General features: G+C 38.0%; 1 protein-coding gene across 3 annotated transcripts in view; it reads right to left on the reverse strand.

Annotated features, from left to right (window-relative positions):
• Positions 1 to 686: 686 nt before the first annotated feature.
• WFS1 (wolframin ER transmembrane glycoprotein) overlaps positions 687 to 16,913 on the reverse strand; it is a 30,246-nt gene continuing 14,019 nt past the window's right edge. For 2 of the 3 annotated variants that reach the window (XM_054065631.1, XM_054065633.1), the window contains 6 exons: positions 13,307 to 13,389; positions 9,743 to 9,887; positions 8,771 to 8,941; positions 8,051 to 8,131; positions 4,177 to 4,322; positions 687 to 3,521 (listed from right to left, as the gene is read on the reverse strand). In XM_054065631.1, the coding sequence (XP_053921606.1) occupies positions 1,713 to 3,521; positions 4,177 to 4,322; positions 8,051 to 8,131; positions 8,771 to 8,941; positions 9,743 to 9,887; positions 13,307 to 13,389 (2,435 nt within the window). In that variant the 3' untranslated portion in view covers positions 687 to 1,712. The remainder of the gene's footprint in view (positions 3,522 to 4,176; positions 4,323 to 8,050; positions 8,132 to 8,770; positions 8,942 to 9,742; positions 9,888 to 13,306; positions 13,390 to 16,913) is intronic. The other variant, XM_054065630.1, reaches the window with a different exon arrangement.

Genomic DNA, 16,913 nt, shown 5'->3' on the forward strand with positions numbered 1-16,913 from the left:
GCTTAGATATATAAAAAGAGCCTATGGATGTTCTAACGGAAGGAGGAGAAAGGGCCAAGTTTGTCTTGTTTCCACCTGAAACAGTACCAGGCAAGCCAAACTATGTCAAATTGTGCATTTACCCTGCCATCTTACACCATTTCATTTCCCCAGGTGGAAGTAGAGGGTTGGTTGACAGTTTTCAAAACTAGAAGCATCTGGAAGATATAATTCTACTTCATAGGTTTTCCAGTGGGCTCAAACACAACTACATGGCTTTGGATGGTGGGGGCTTCTGCTTTGCAACATCAAGCTTGCCTCACTGCCTGGGAACCAGTCAGCATGTGTGTAGGCACCTTTGGCTTCTTCCGAACTGCAGCCCACATGATGTTCAAAAGGGTGCTCATAGCTGGAGCATTCCTCATTTCCCCCAGAAGTATCCCCTTCTCTGTCACGAGTTTCCACTAATGACACCTCTCACCACCCCCAGAAATGAATGGTATGCAAAAGCAAAAAAGAAAGAATCTAATGCAGAATCAGTGGAGTAGTCAAGGAGATAGTGTGATGTATCTGTGAAATTCAGTCATTCAGTGGTCAAAAAAGGTGATAAGTCACAAAGAAAGCAAGGTCAAGCAATCCATCTAGACTTCACAGCTACAAAAACTTCAGCTGGTGTATTCAGATTTTACTGACAGCTTTAAATAACATGAAGTACAACTTCAAGTATCTCACATATGAACATTTTAACCATTCTAAACTGTATTTTCCAGTGAAAGCTGCTATCAGAGCAACACAAACAACTGCTCACAGTGTCAAAGCATAAGGAACAAATGTTGTAGCCATTTAATTCAAGTTTGTATTTTATGTTTATTTGCACAATAAAAATAATTAATCAACATCATATTTCAGTTTCCACTGTAGACTTATAGGTACCACTTTCAGTTGCTTTGGCTCGTCCATTACTGGTACCACCTCAATACCAGCCTTACTCTCTAGTATTTGTCCTTCACACACCAGCATGGATTATAACTTAGTGTTATATATGAGGCTACCACAAACGATCAGAACAAACAAAATTTCTACAGAATATTTAATGCAAAATGGAAGCTTGAGGACTTTTTATAACCTTGCTGGGGTGTGAAACAGTGTACCCTATCAAAAAATATTAAAGTCACTATATTCTAGAACAAACAGCGAAACACTGTGTTCTGTACGCAGGTATCACCACCAGATACTGACTATAAGATCACATTTTTCTAGAAACACCAAATAAATACAAGCAATATATGCAACATAAGCTGTCGTCAGCTACCAATTCTAAATCATACTTGTGAAAATACAAATGGGCACGTTGTGAATATTTAAAGAGTAAAGTGCTTTTAACATTGAGCAAGTGGATGCATCTAATGTCGTATCACAGGCAAATATATATCCATTTTGGACAAAACAATCTCCATGCAATTAGTCAGCAGTAACCCCCTGCATTTATTTTAGTATTAAACTAGTATATATTACTTCACTCATACAGGGTTGAAAGTCAGGATAGAATGTGTACACTTACAAAACTCAAGCAATGCTCTATGTTATCATACATTTGAGGCATTGCTACAACAAGATGGAGGGTTTTTTTATTTGTTTTGTTTTGGGTTTTTTTTACCTTTTAAAAAGCCAAACCTTTGGTAATGTAAATGCAGTGTACACTGAAGATATCACTGAACCAATATGAGCGTTCATTATACAGCTGACAGGAATGGGAAGAAGAAAAAATCAAAAGCAAATTTAATGGCTTTATGCACCGTGCTCCTCCAGTCCTGCTCTATTTTCACATGCCTCCCTGCAGGTAAGAGTTTAGACATGCAATTCAAGCAAGTGATTGCTTTCAGTTCAAAGACAGGCCATTTACTGCCAAGACGACCCTCCAGAATTGTGCTGAATTCAATTATACTTCCTTGCCTCAGGTTCAACAACACTTTTTTAAACTCATTGCTTGCCTTCAGCACAATATCTTTGGTTATATCATCTTCCTCTATATGCTTGGTTCCATTCTTGCTACTGAAAGGCATACCCACGGTTATTTCAAATTTGTACCGATCAAACATTTTCATGTGGCACTTATGCTTTGTCAAATACTTGAGACGACACAATTCCTCCTCCTCCAGTGTAACATTTTTAGGGTCACAAAGAGGGTAGGTTTCACCATACAAGCATCTCATCCAATCACCAATAAAAAGTGGAAGCATATTTATTGCGGATTCTGCACTATTGTCGATTTCTGTCACACGCACATATTTGAACCGCCCAGTCCATGTCACTCTGTGCCCTTCCAGGTGACTACATAAAATCTGAGTACGTGCCATGTTAGTCTCCTTCCATGACCGGGGTCCACAGAGGAAAGCATACTGATTCCATGTCAAGGTAGAGTTGTAAACTTTCATTCCCTCTGATCGATATACATAGAACCAACAGAACAACACTACAGCTGTAATCCACACCAGAATGAGTTTCACAATTGAGCTTCGAGTGAGGGATTTAACCATTTCAACTACAGAGAAGTTAACCTTTGTCCACCATCGGAAGAGCAGAGGAACAGTACACAAAACCAGAGTCACTACAATTTTCATGAGCTCCAGAGATAAAAACCACTTAATGAAATGGATAAGACACATCAGTGCAATGCCTACACCTAGCACTGGGAGAGCAAAGAGAAACAGAAAATAACCAATTGATGCACGAACGAGTCCAATGCCAGAGGACTCCCGCAGAATGACCATAGAGAGTTCGCACCACATAAAGCAGACCAGATATGGGACCAGGTAGCAGTAGGTGCCTTTAAAATTCCGTAGTTGTGCCATCCTAAAGAAAAGATAGAACAAGTACAAAAACAGAAGGCACGGGATGCTTACATTTATCATGAAGAAATGGCCTACAGGAACAGTAAAGAAGGTTTTACCCAAGAATTTCAAGTAGCCAAAATTCCCAGGTAATACCTGCAATAAGGATAAGCAACCTGCTGCCATCTCAGTCATTAACGCTCTTCGTGTGTAAGGTTCTGCACACGTGCTTAAACTCATATAACTTGTCACTGTGAAGAAAACTGAGATAGTAGCTAACTCTGAGCATGGTATACAGTCTTTGCTTGCTATAGGGAAGGAAAAAATAACAAAGAATACTGAGAGTAAAAAATAAATGTATGGCTCTAAGTGATTCCATCCAAAGTTCACTTCAGCTTGCTCAACATCTAGGTTTGGTTCAAAACGAAGCAGTAAGTCAGTCAAAGTGCGGAAGTTTTCCCAAGCCTTACTGTCCTGAAAAACTTTCAGTGTGCAAATCACCATAGAAATGAAGGACAAATAGAATATTACTAATGGAATAATAAAGGCAAAAAAATCAATTGTCAGATTACTGATGATGAAGAAAAAGATTAGAGCATTGATATGGTGCGTTGGAATAATGGTAGACAGCCAATGCATTCCTGCCTTTGATGCCATATCTATAAGGTATTCTTTAATTTCCATAATGGCATGAAGCGGATATTTTACAACCTGGAAAGAGAGAAAAAGTATTTTATTTAGGAGCGGTTTCCTTTCTTTACATCAGATATTAGCTGAAGCAGTAGCAGTCAGTTGTTCAACCTCAGCTGACATGAAAAGATTTATATTTCAGATGAATGTTGCCAATAAAATGAGATTACTTTGTCTGAGATTATTAGCTCTATTTTGATTAATTCAGTCAGATGAAGCTCAGAGGCGATTTTGATTTCAGTAAAGATGTATTTTATTACCTTTGACACATATATTTAAATGGCTTCCTAGTCAAATATTCTGCTCTGCTAACTTTATACTGAAGATAAACTATATGGCTGCAGTCCTGTACAATCTTAAGTCATTACTTGAGCTATGAGTATGGTAGCATTAAAGCATTTAAATCTGACACTGTTCTGCAAGGTTTATACTGCACATTCCGATATGCACATAAACTACAGGAAGTCTTCACAGCTGTGGCTTATCTTTAAAACCATTCTTTCCAAGTATCTAGGGATGCAGTTGTCAACATCTGGTCTGTAAGCAGAATTACTATCTTAAACTATAATTACTACAAGTTTAGGGATTCTTTAAACTCCACAACAGTAACTGTTCTTGCCTGAAACACCTAAGTTAAGAGTCCTTCAACATAACCTGTTCAATATTGCCTTTTTACCTTTAGACGCAGGGGTAACTCTTCAGGAGTCTTCCCTGCCAGTTCATCATCTTCCTCTTCCTGCACAACCAGGTTAGATGGGATGATTCCCTTTGCGTACTTCTTGGTAATTTCAACAAAGTCATCCAAAGCAATAAATTTTTTAGCTAAAAAAAAAAAATGAAGACTGAGTAAATAGTGTCACTACAAACACTGTACTGAGTATGAGTTGGAATATTAGTTTTCTTTCCTAGTATTAAAGGAGATCTAGTCTGGGCTTCAAAGACTTAACTACTGGTAACAACTTGCAAGTTGTTCCAAGATCTGCACTGAAAACACACTGTATGTGCCAGCAATACATGGATACTCTAAATCCTGTCAGATCAGCAGGTAAGTTTATTATACTGGTAAGTAGGAGAACAGAGTGAGTGAATGTAGCTTATATGCAAGTATTCCAAGGAGGAGGAAAAGGAAAAAAAAAAAAAAAAAGAGACTACTGGATTAGGTCACACAGTTTTGTACAGGAAAAATAATGAATTACCTGTACATTATTAACCAGAACAGACTTTCATTTCGTATTTAACAGACATTTTTCTGAGTTCAGGAGTTATAGACACATAATTATGAGAAATACCCAATTATTAATAGCTACAAGTCTAAATATAATTACTTACAGTGTATTACTTAATATGCTACACGGCTCTACAAAGGGCCTCTCCCAAAATATATCAACTGTGATCTAAAAAGGGATAGCCAGTAAGAAAATATGCTTTGCTTAGTTGTACAGAGACAAAATTTATCACTGTGCCCTGGAAGATCCTTATCCACTCCTGTGAGTAGAAAGGAGGCAAGATGTTACTTCTGAAAACTCCAGGGATGCTGAAAGACAGAAGATTATTTAGATGCTCCTTCAAACTTTTTACAGCCAGTTCCTTATATTAGCATGGATTAGCTAGTTTCTATGGTAGACGAGCTTGACGTTTTTTGTAAAGAAGGATAATAAACAGCAACTGTTTTTCTATATGCTAAAGCAAATCACATTTGTGTAGATACAAAAGATTTCTGAATGACAAAAATCTGTAACATGCCTTCTACACAAAAAGTTTAGTTAGTCGGCTCATTCAAAGATATGAAAGCCGGCCTGTTTAATACACGTTTGAGATTTTAAAGAGACAGAAAACTGAACTGTTTCACTAAATTTAAAATCAGAGGATTAGTGGGTTTGAGACTATTAATTTTTTAATTAAAAAAAAGCTACATTTATAGAAGTTACATATAAATATATCACTATTTAGTACTGAAAACACTGTAGAGATGGATCAAAAGAAAGTATTTCTGTTAAGACACCTGCTACAGGAAGACAGGTGTTGAAGTTCAATGGAAAAACAACAGTTTACAAACCCATCTTCTGCTTTAATCTCACAACATGGATGTTGCCTTTTGCTTGGACCTGTTACTTCGCCCCCCTGCCCCCCATAGCATGCACCCACATGCCCCACAAAATACAATCTGGCATACCACCCAAGACACAAGAAAGGATTTATTTTTGCTAACTATTCTTATCATTCACAGACTGTAAGGCAACATGGCTTGCATGAAAAATAAGCAAGACTCTTTAAGAGGTCTTTGGTGGGGTTCAGATCAAGTGTAATACCAAATTTGGCATCTATTGTCCTATTGGGACAAAATATACAGCGGTAAGATAATGTTTGGGAATCTGCTTGCTGATTCCACACCTCACGAAAATTCCTTAACAGCACTTTTACAGGACCATGGGACATTCCGAGAGGGAAGGAAGTACTAACTTACTATGGATAGATGGCCTATCAAATGTAATGACATGTACACTCCCAGGCACGCAAAACTGTCCATTGACAACGTCAACGGTAATTTTCTGTTTACACCTCCATTAAGGATACCCTGGATCACATATTTGCAACACATACCTGGCTTAAAAATTACCTTCCAAATATTGTTTATGTATTAAAACTGCAGGAAGAATCTCCTGCTAGCAGGATAAATGGAGGATAAACCAGGAGAAACTCAGTGGATGAGAGAAGTAAATGCTAGAGAGTAACACCTGTCTTATTCACCCATAAAAAGATAAAAGCTCTCTAGAAAAGAGGTAACAGCTTAACTCTAGTTTAAGTGTTTGATGAAAACTTTTCGTTTTTAAATGTTATTAGTATTTTGTCACCCAAGTGTCTCTTAAATTGATATAAAAAGTGTATGTTGTAGATTTTACTTTATTATTCATAGATTTTCTTTTTCTTCAATTTGGTTGTGACAAATTCCCCTGCCTCCCCCATCCACCAGAGAAAAAAAAATATGTGCACATCAATTTCTGCCTACGCTTACATGTAGGTTCATTTACACTCCTGTTATTTTATCTGCCATTTAAGCCTTCAACAAAAAAAAACCAAATTGCCAGTTTCTTTTCTGACACTCTTTTGAATTACTGAAGAATCCAGAACAAAATGACTTGCTTTGCACACATGCTCTATCAGCACAGGCCAGTTCAGCTATGGGATGGAAAGAACACTAGTGCAGTTCATTAAGCACTGATGCAACATAGCACCAATGAAACCAGATACATCTGTGTTTCTATACGATGAACAGAGCATGTAACACAATAGCCTTATCCTTGAAGGGCTATTTCTAGCTTTCCAAAAGTAGCACACTAGTCACAAGAACAGCTGACCTATTCTCACAGAAGTTTTGATAGAACCAGAAGCTTGGACTCCAAAATACTATTTCTCCCACCACCTATTCCCTCTTTTACTTCCACAAAGGTTTACACTAAACTGAAATACTCCATCCTTTGTAGGAATTTTGCTTTCACAAGTCACCCATGTAATGAGCACAGTCTTTGAAGGCAAAGGCCAAACAGAGCTAGTGAAATCTAAATCTAATCTTTCAAGGAGTTTAAACCTGCAGACCCTCAGATTTGAATCCCAAATTCATATATGCTGCTTTTGTTGCACATATTCTCAACTATAGATGCATTAGTAATAATATGCTTTGTAACATTTAAGAGTGCTCTTTAAATACTGATCTAGATTGCACACGAACTATTTCATATGACCTACCGCATTTCAAGCAAATCAGAAACCCCGACAATGATTAATTGAACCTTTTGTTAGATAATGTTAATGAAAAATGACACATGCTACGTAAATTAAGATAATTAATTCTAAGTAAACAAACTGACTTTCTTCCTCAATGCCCAGAAGCGTAACAGCATTTCTTATGTATGCAGGGCTAGAGAAAACGTTACTTCAAGTAGAACGCCCACCATACCTTACAAAACTCACAGATTTGGGTCTACAAGTCAAATCCTGTGTGTGCCGAGTGGTTTAATTCCCCCCACTACATGAACTAAGCTGCCTCTAAGTTATGAAAGGAATATCTTGGTATATCTTTCCTATATTAATTCCTGTACAAATAGGAAAAGACAAACATTAATTATAAGGGAATGGCAAACAGAAGCAAGGCAAACAGAATGAGGGATGTCTGCACTAAATGGTTGCATAATTAATCACCTTATTGTAATCAGAAAGCTTACTACCATTTAAAGCAAAAAAAAAATTCAAAGTGCAAAATGTTTTTTGCCGAACAAACTTGTAAGTGCCGAAAGTGTAAGAATATAACAATAACAAGTGATGAACTCCTCTTAATATTGTAATCACTGACAAGCTGGCTGTAACGGTGATGTCTTCTATGAATTCACATGTAGATTGATTATTTACCTTGCACATGTAATATATGGACACTATCAGTTCATAGCAATCCAGACTTGCTACACGTTCTTACTCTGGCAGCATAAAATTGCTTCTCAAAACAAAAGAGAATCCAGAACTAGAGTCACAGATTGAAAGAAGCATCATGCACTCACATTCACTGCTTACTAATCGCTCCAGCATTCTTCTCTGCTTCTGCACTGACTTTGGGACTGGGCCAGGTTGCTTCTCGCCATCTGGTTCAATGACAAAGTTAATGGAAAGTCAAAGCAGTCAATTAAAATGATCAATAACTGGAATGTTCTTCAAGTTGCAATATCTGGAGAACACAATTTCCTCAAAGCCAGGAAGAGACATACATATAAACAGGTAACAAATTTTCTATATTCCTGTTGCTACACTAGCAAAGGGAACAGTATTAGTACAGCTAATGAAAACTGCCTTAATAACAGAGTAAGCCAGATGTCGGAAAGATTGAGTTTGTAGTTGAAATATCTAGTAAAACACCATCAAGATGACAGCTGGGTAGGGGGTGTGTGAGACAGAATCAAGCACAGAAAAGCCATTAAATATTTATTTTCCAAGGACAGAAAGTATCAAGTGAAGATATGTTTAACATCTGGTGACTTGTGTGAGTGCTTACCTGAATCACAAGCTACAGCAAGAGTTGGCAGGCTTTTATGAACGACCTTTATTGGTTTGGAGAGCACAGTTATTAAAAGGCAGAGTTGTTAACACTGTTACTTTTTCTTAAGTAGGTCACTCAATCACTTTTATCTTATGGCTGATGGTTTATAAAGCCCTTTAGATTTCTAGCTGTATTCTGCCTGTAAGTATGTATTTTATTAATACCATAAATCAGTTGAAAAACAAACCTTCATTGTCAACTTGCCCAACATTTTCCAGAAGTTCAGAAACTGCTAATTGCTTCTTCTTTTTTGGATTTAATTTCCAATACATGACTAAGGCAGCTTTCCTCACAGCTCTCTCCAAGTCAGTCTCAGATGATAATTTTTTCACTTCTTGTTCATTCTCAGAAGTGATGCCTCAAGAAAAGGAAAATACATTAGATACTTATATCCCACACCCATACAGAAATATTTCCCCACATTTCATTTTCCTCAGTTTAGTCTGAAACTTCCAAGTTTCATTCACATCTTGAATTGCTCAAATGCCTTTCTGTGCCCATTGCTTACCAAAGACTAATCACATTGCCTAAATGGTACAAGTCATGCATTATTCTTATGTTTTGCTTCAACTTTAAAAGTACAGTGATCCAGGCAAAAGGTGGTGCAGATATGTATGGGTGACATGTAAAAGGCAGCAAGATTTTAGTGAAAGATTTTGGATTGTTTTTTTTATTATTATTATTTTAAATTTTAATTTAGAGTTCACATAGTTGGCAGACAAAAGGAAACTTTTGCAAGAATGAGAAGTAGCATGAAGGAAGATGAGAATCAAAGTGGGAGAAGACAGTGAGAGAGACCAGTTAGGAAAGAGGTGGAGGAGGGATGAAAGAACGGAACAGCAGTTATGTAGATGGTGTGTTTTTATATGTGAGTTTCACGGTGAAAGAAAAGAAGCTTCAATGAAAAGTGGAGAGGGGAAGAATGAGCATGAATCCCATGAAGAAATTCAAGCAAATAATTAATATAAATATTTTTTTGAGTAGTATCACTAATTAATGCATTTTAAATTACCTATTTGAACATGCTGTCAGCAAGTACTCATATAATTTTGCCATGAACATTCCCATAGTATTTTAATCTCTTTTTTTTATAGTTGAAATAAATGTAGCATTATTTCAGGTAAAGTAGCAAATGCAAGCAAAAGGTGGGAGCCCATACCTCTTCTGTCTGCCAGGCATCTACGCAACAGTTTGACAGCTTCTCTTCGGCCTTGCTTAGCAGCAAGGATGAACCAGTCAACTGCACTACAATTGTTAAGTTCTTCATCCTCCTCTTCTGCTAACCTTAAGAAGTGTTTCCCAACCTAGAATAGGTGGGGAACAGAATTCCTTCAATAGCTTAATAATCCAGTCTCTCTCATACCCTCTCTTTCCTCCCGCCTCTGGAACTTGCCTAGAATAAATTCACTGTGAACAAAAGGTCAAAGCATTTGCTTCTAGCCCTAAAGAACATAGCTGTAAGTCGATCTTCTGCAGGGAAAGATCAGTTTCCAGAACTGAAAGCAAAATGGAATAGCAACACATTCAGCTAGGTCAATGATTTAATTGCTACTGTTCTTTTGGCATCTAACAGGATCAGATAAAGCTCCTAGTGTTTAAAGTAGTATGAAAAGTCACCTTTTCCTGGATTCTTTTCCTCCTGCAACAATGGTCAGACAATACCGCTAGTCTTACTTTTACAATACAAAAATTAAGTATAATATCCTGGTGCCAGTAACATTCAGAAATTTAGGACTTTGACGTGGAAGGAGGCTTCAACAGTGAGATCCCTGACTCACAGCAGTTTAGCCACTGAAGGTCAAAACAAACTCATGATTAATTAGCGAATGGAATAAAACTAATACCACCTATGCATCAAACAATCAGTGATATAACCCGTAAAAACCCCTCCTATTTAAGATTACAGAAGTTACGGAGCAGTTGCCTGTATTATTGCCTTACAGATAAAAAGAAAACACACTGTACTTCTCCAAAGATTGCTCTCACCTGTGGGTTTTACTAACCAAGGCAGTTATCTCAAACAGTGCCCTTGCAGAAACACTCTGCTTAAAGACATAAAGCTGCCTTTTCTCCATTACAGAATTCCAGCAGTGGGTGTCTCATTTACATAATTGCTGTACAGTTATTTCTCAATAAAGAAACTACATAATGCCACGGTAATACAGGTTGACAGCTGTTCAGAGTGCATTTATTTCCATAGTCATTTCAGGGTTATTTGTGAATAAAGTCATAGTAATGACTACAAACCAGTGAATTGAGTGATTTCTTGTGTTTGACTTCATGATTATTAGCAAATAGCACAACAGTGTTATTATGAGGCCAGACGGGATCCACCTGAGGGTATTAAGGGAGCTGGCAGAGGTGCTTGACAAACCCCTTTCCATCACCTACCAGTAGTCCTGGCTGACTGGGGAAGTTTCACTTGACTGGAGGTTGGTGAAGGTTACACCCCTTTAAAAGAAGGTCCTGAGGGAGGATCCAAGGAACTACAGGGCTGTCAGTCTGACCTTGGTGCTGGTTAAGGTCACGGAGCAGGTGATCTTGAGTGCTATCACACAGCACACACAAGACAACCAGGTGATCAGGCCCAGCCAACATGGTTTCTGAAAGGGAGGTCCTGCCAAACTAACCTGATCTCCTTCTACGACAATGTGACCCACTTAATGGATGAGGGAAAGGCTGTGGATGTAGTGCACTTGGACTTTAGTAAAGCCTTTGACACCGTTTCTCACAGTATTCTGCTTGAGAAACTGTCTGCCACTGGCCTGGGCTGGGTAAAAAACTTGCTAGGTGGCCAGGTCCAAAGAGTCCTGGTAAATGGAGCTAAATCCAGTCGGAGGCCAGTCACAAGTGGTATTCCCCAGGGCTCAGTGCTGGGTCCAGTTCTGCTCAATATCTTTATCAATCATCTGGATGAAGGGAATGAAGGGATTGAACGTACCCTTATTAAGTTTGCAGATGACACTAAGCTGGGAGTAAGCATTGATCTCTTTGAGGGTAGGGAGGCTCCACAAAGCGATCTGAACAGGCTGGATGGATGGGCTGAGACCAATGTGATAAGGTTTAACAAGGCCAAGTACAGAGTCTTGCACTTGGGACACAACAATAGGAACAGGAGTCAGCAGTGCCCAGGTGGCCAAGAAGGACAATGGCATCTTAGCTTGTATCAGAAACAGCCAGCAGGACCAGGGAAGTGGTTCTCCCCCTGTACTCAGCACTGGTTAGGTGGCACCTTAAATACTGTGTTCAGTTTTGGGTCCTTAACTACAAGAAAGACACTGAGGTGCTGGATCACATTCAGAGAAGGGCAATGGAGCTGGTGAAGGGGCTGGAGAACAAGTCCTATGAGGAGTGACTGAGGGAACTACGGTTGTTTAGCCTTTAAACTGTATTTGAGGTTCCTTTTCAGGCAGTCCATTCACCCTGAGCGCACACTGAAGCAAACCTGCACGCTGAATTTCTTTAAAACAAGAATCTTATTCTGTGGGAATAGAAAGTGTACACAGTTAAAGAACTAAAGGAAGGGAGTAAAGGTGGAATGAACCAAGAAGGATAAAAAAATTATTTATATATGTACATATGCACATATCATAGGCTTCAATTACATAAGGTATTTCTTACTTGACTGGAAGTTATATCCTAAAAGAATATTCATGGGGTTTGCTTCTTTTCTGTGGAGGAATTGAGCCAAAATGTGGCTTTTACAGCAGCTTTCTCTTCAAGGATCCTCCGCAAAGATATCCACAGTTTCAAAGGTGAGGAATTTGTTACTGTCTCAGGTTACAACTTCAAGGACAGTCTGCCCCTCAAACTAGTTGGGATGGAGTGAGGAGGGAGTCTGGCATTGCCATATTTTTTACTAGTTTTAAAAGGATTTCCTTGTCATCCCCACCCTTTGTTTTTATTTGCAAATAGAGTGGCAACCCTTGGGGAAACACACAAGCCATCTATGAGCATTCACCAAACGAACACCCTTTTGCCATCAAACTGAAGCCTGAAAAGAATGCTTAAGCAAAACACCAACCAAGTTAAACACAAATTAAAACCTTTCTAAACAACTTAAAGCTATTTCAACTAGATCAGTACACGAGACAATGGAATGCAGCAGAAAACTGGTATAATTTTTCTGAAACTTAAGGGAAACCTAAAGTGATAACACATACCACTTTACAGGAACAGAATTGCTACTATTAATTCAATTATACCTGCTATGACAAAACTAACAAATTTCAATAAACAAGGAGAGGCTTCTTTTTTAAAATGCGCTAATTCAACAGACAAATAGTGTAAGAGTGAAAAAAAAAGGCAAAAAAAAAAATCAACCAACCTCTGTTCCTGCTAAAGCACCTCAACAGCAGTTTCTTCCTCAGAGAGCAGCCTAAGAGTTCTGGTACCTTTCTATACAGTGTAGTGCTGAATCAACAGCATTTCATAGCCCCTGTCTGCACACTTCCACAAGTGACTCTTTGGCACATGCTTTTATAAAGAAGTAAAAGCAGTTCTGTGCCTTCTGCATGCTCTCAGAACGGACCTGAAACCAGTAACACTCTCAAGCAAACAGCATTTCTGAAGGTGGAGAAATCACTTGGTGTCACCTTTCTTTGAATAGTTTAAGATCAAAACAGATACAGTTCAGCTAAGAAGATATAATAGTTCTACAGCAGGCAGTGTTATTTTTGGAATTAAGAGCAAACAAGACCAGACAATGAGCATATAAAGTTACCTCTGTTTGTGCCTTTGGTTCTCCAGCTTTGGCCCTCTCAAGTAGTTCCTCAAAGCACACATCAGGTTCTTCCTTCATGCCCTCTACAAATTAATTCGATAAAGAAATTTCTTTACTAGCAATATTTTAAAGTATTTTATAAATCACTGTTGTATGTGGTTCAAGAATTAAAGGATTATATCTAAAAAAATCCAACACAAGTGTTTTGCAAGAATATTTATACTCCATCTCAGTGCTGAACTTCAGTATATTTATGATCATGTATTATTTGGTACCTGTCATAGGATGACACATACAGTTTACAGTTTCTCATTTACTTCCAAAGGACTCATTTATCAATGGAAGAATAATCATTACAATGAATATGAGCACATGCAGCATGGATCACCTTTTGGGCTATTACTATTCTTGTTGTTGAGAGCACTCGAGTCTTTTACCTGGTAATCTCTTTATTTAGTAGTGAAGAATTTTCAAGAGTTTTGAAAAAATAACCAGCCTTTAAAACATGTCCAGAATATTTGAAAGATCAGCTCCTCAGCCTCTGGAGTACACAGAAACAAACGATGATTGCACCATTACAAACCTATTTTGTGTCCAGCTTTACACTCACACATTTTTTAATCCTCTTCTATTGACTGTATACATACAGACTTAAGAAATTATGTTCTTCAAAAGCATGATATTGCTCTGTCGGTCAATGACAAGAGTCTTGAGAGCTTCACCTGACATCCACTGTTTGTAAACAACATCATGCTACATGATGAAAGAAGAATAAATTTAATGGAAAAGCTGACAAAGGCCAGAACTGCTACTTTTTACAAGATAAACTCCTCATAAATTAATTCATAAGAATTTTAAAGAAAAAAATCAATACAACTTGTAAGCTTAAAGTTGGGTAAATGTAAGAAAGGACAACAGACCACTGATTCAGAATAACAGCTTTACCAGCCAATCTAAAATTATCATTGCAAAAGAAGATCCAAACTCCACAGCAAGTACCAAAGCTTCACCATTAGGTATCACATTAACCCCACAAGCTCACCAAACATACTGTGACTCTTGGTAGCTACACACTGAAGGCACAGACAATACAAGATAGTACGGTTTGGAAGTAAAGTTTCCAAATATAGGGAACCAACTGAAAGAAGCTTTCTACTATCTGCTTCAAGTTACAGAGTTTACTTAACTGAGGCATCAATAATGTGAGAAGCTGGTATGCAGCCTCACCAGCTGAGGTGCCATTCAGTATCAGCTCTTTTGCCAAAGGTGGAAGGAAGGAAGGAAGACATAAATAAACTAAATTCCAAATAATCTCCTGAAGAGCAGGGCAACTTGCATTGTTTAACATCCCTGGTACTAGGAATATTTCCAGACAAGAACAGGCTACAAGCCAAGGCTTTCATTAAAATGGATGTACTTTAACAAAAGCAAACCGTGAAGTAAGTTTTCTTCTTCACCATGTCACAGTTTTGTCTGCCAAGCTCCACTTGGAAAAATACTAATGCCAGATTATAACACGTTGTCTGCCTAAACAAGGCATGTAATGAAAAATAATTTTCATTTAGTACTCAGTCTTTTCAGAAAGCTGTAAAAATATTATTGTAAAACAGGCAAACACCATCCCAGTAAAATTAACCACTTAATCTCCTTGCCCTGATGTATAACCAACAGGATTGAACTCTAAACAAGTCAGAAGCCTGTTTTCCAGCTGGCACCATTTGCACCAAGAGACACTCAAGGGCTTTCTGCTCACAATAAACAAGAAGTTACAGGAAAGAACATATTGTTTGAAAGAAACATAGTATTCATCCATCTACACCACCCAAATGAAAAAAGTTGGGCAAGGCGATACTTTTCTGTTTTTTCTCCTGCTTCACACTCATTAACTTACTTTGCACCAAAATTTCAGCAGAAACAGGCTTGGCTATTAAGTTCTTTCTTTCAGTTCACAATCTTCTACATGTTGAGAAGAGACCATCACAAATATTCTGTGATACTCTGGATAAACCAATACAGAAGCATTCAGAATCATTCAGAAGTCAGCATTTGGTAACTACAGAGAATTTACACACGCAAGCAAACTCTAGAAAGTGGTTTTCTAAAATAATAGAAAACCTAATAAGAAGAGCAGTTCCAAGGCAGCATACACGGGCAAAGCTGCTTCCTTTTTCTCCTGCTCCACTTGCCACACATAGGAGCCATCGCATGGCTCTGACCTCTTCCACCTCTTGCTCAGATGACTGTCTGTTCGATTAGAATACTTATTACAATATAAAGCCGTAAACCATTCCTATTTTGCTCCTTCAGCAGCAGGATGTAGTCACATTGCAGATTAACATGTAAATAATGTTCTTCGTGAAGATGGCAAACAGAAAAAGAAAAAAGCAAAATTAAAAATGTGCAGCTTAATGGTCCAACTATCACCTTCACTGAGAAAAGAAAACAGAACATGCTGGTACTGTAGCAAATTTGTTGAAATGTTTGTTCTAACAGAGTTGACTGCCAGATGAAAGAAACCCTTTCTGCTGTTATTCTCAACCTATTGCCCAATCCTTCCCACCTAGTTATCACTTAATTCTACTCCCATTTGACCTATAAATATAAATAAAAGATAATCAATTAAAATTATGTCTGTGGGGTGGTTCAGCAGTTGTTGGACAAGCGCAGAAGAGCAGCTTGTGCTGTGTTTTCGAGACAAAGTTTAGAATAGCTCGGTATCTTAATATTCCAATAGCTATCAATTTTTTTTCCTTGCTTTAAGGATAAGCAAGAGGATAAGTAGAAACATAAAGCATGAGCAACTCAAGTTGAGTGGCTATTATAACGATTTACTTCAGGAGAAAGAATTTAGGTCACTCTCTGAAGGCAAAAGATACAAAACACAGTCATGGGGCGTTTTGGAACAAGGATGGACAACGCACACTGTCTCAATTCAGATCAACACTAGAATAAATACTACACAAGAATAAATGCACCCATCATAAAAACCCCACACATAAAAAGTGGTGATCAATAACTTATTAGTCTTCTTCTTAACCATGTTTTTTCAGTCAGAAAATGTCTTGATGTGTATTCCTCCCACATAAGAGTGCTGCAATGGAAATGCTGTCAGTAGAAGCTTTTATTTCACAGCTTTGCTAAAAACTCATGTCTATTTAATGTCAAATTTTACTCTGCCTTGAATGTAAAAATTTCCAGAAGAGAGGAACATTCATCTTGCAATACTTCATGTATCTTTTATGACAATTAAAACAGACTTCACTAGCTGTTGTGTGTCAGATGCATTAACATAAGCCAATGAAGTCTATCAGTTATTCAAGGTTCACAAGCTCAGCAGTCATTCAAATGAAAGCAGGCAAGTGAAAGCACATAAGTTTTAGACAGCATGTAGCATATAGCATATATATAAGAAACACTTTAAGATGGGACAGAGACATAGAAGGTTCCTTAGTACCACATATTTGGCTGCAGTTCCTACCCTGACACCAAGAGCGTGTTCAAACCTTAGCTCATTACCAGGCTATTTTGCGGTTCCATTCCTAATTCACAAAGGAAGCTAATGTTGTCTTCACAGAGCCTGGTCACTCCACACATTGTTTGGTTGATA

Source organism: Cuculus canorus, chromosome 4 (assembly GCF_017976375.1).
Source record: "Cuculus canorus isolate bCucCan1 chromosome 4, bCucCan1.pri, whole genome shotgun sequence".
Classification (NCBI taxonomy): Eukaryota; Metazoa; Chordata; class Aves; order Cuculiformes; family Cuculidae; genus Cuculus; species Cuculus canorus.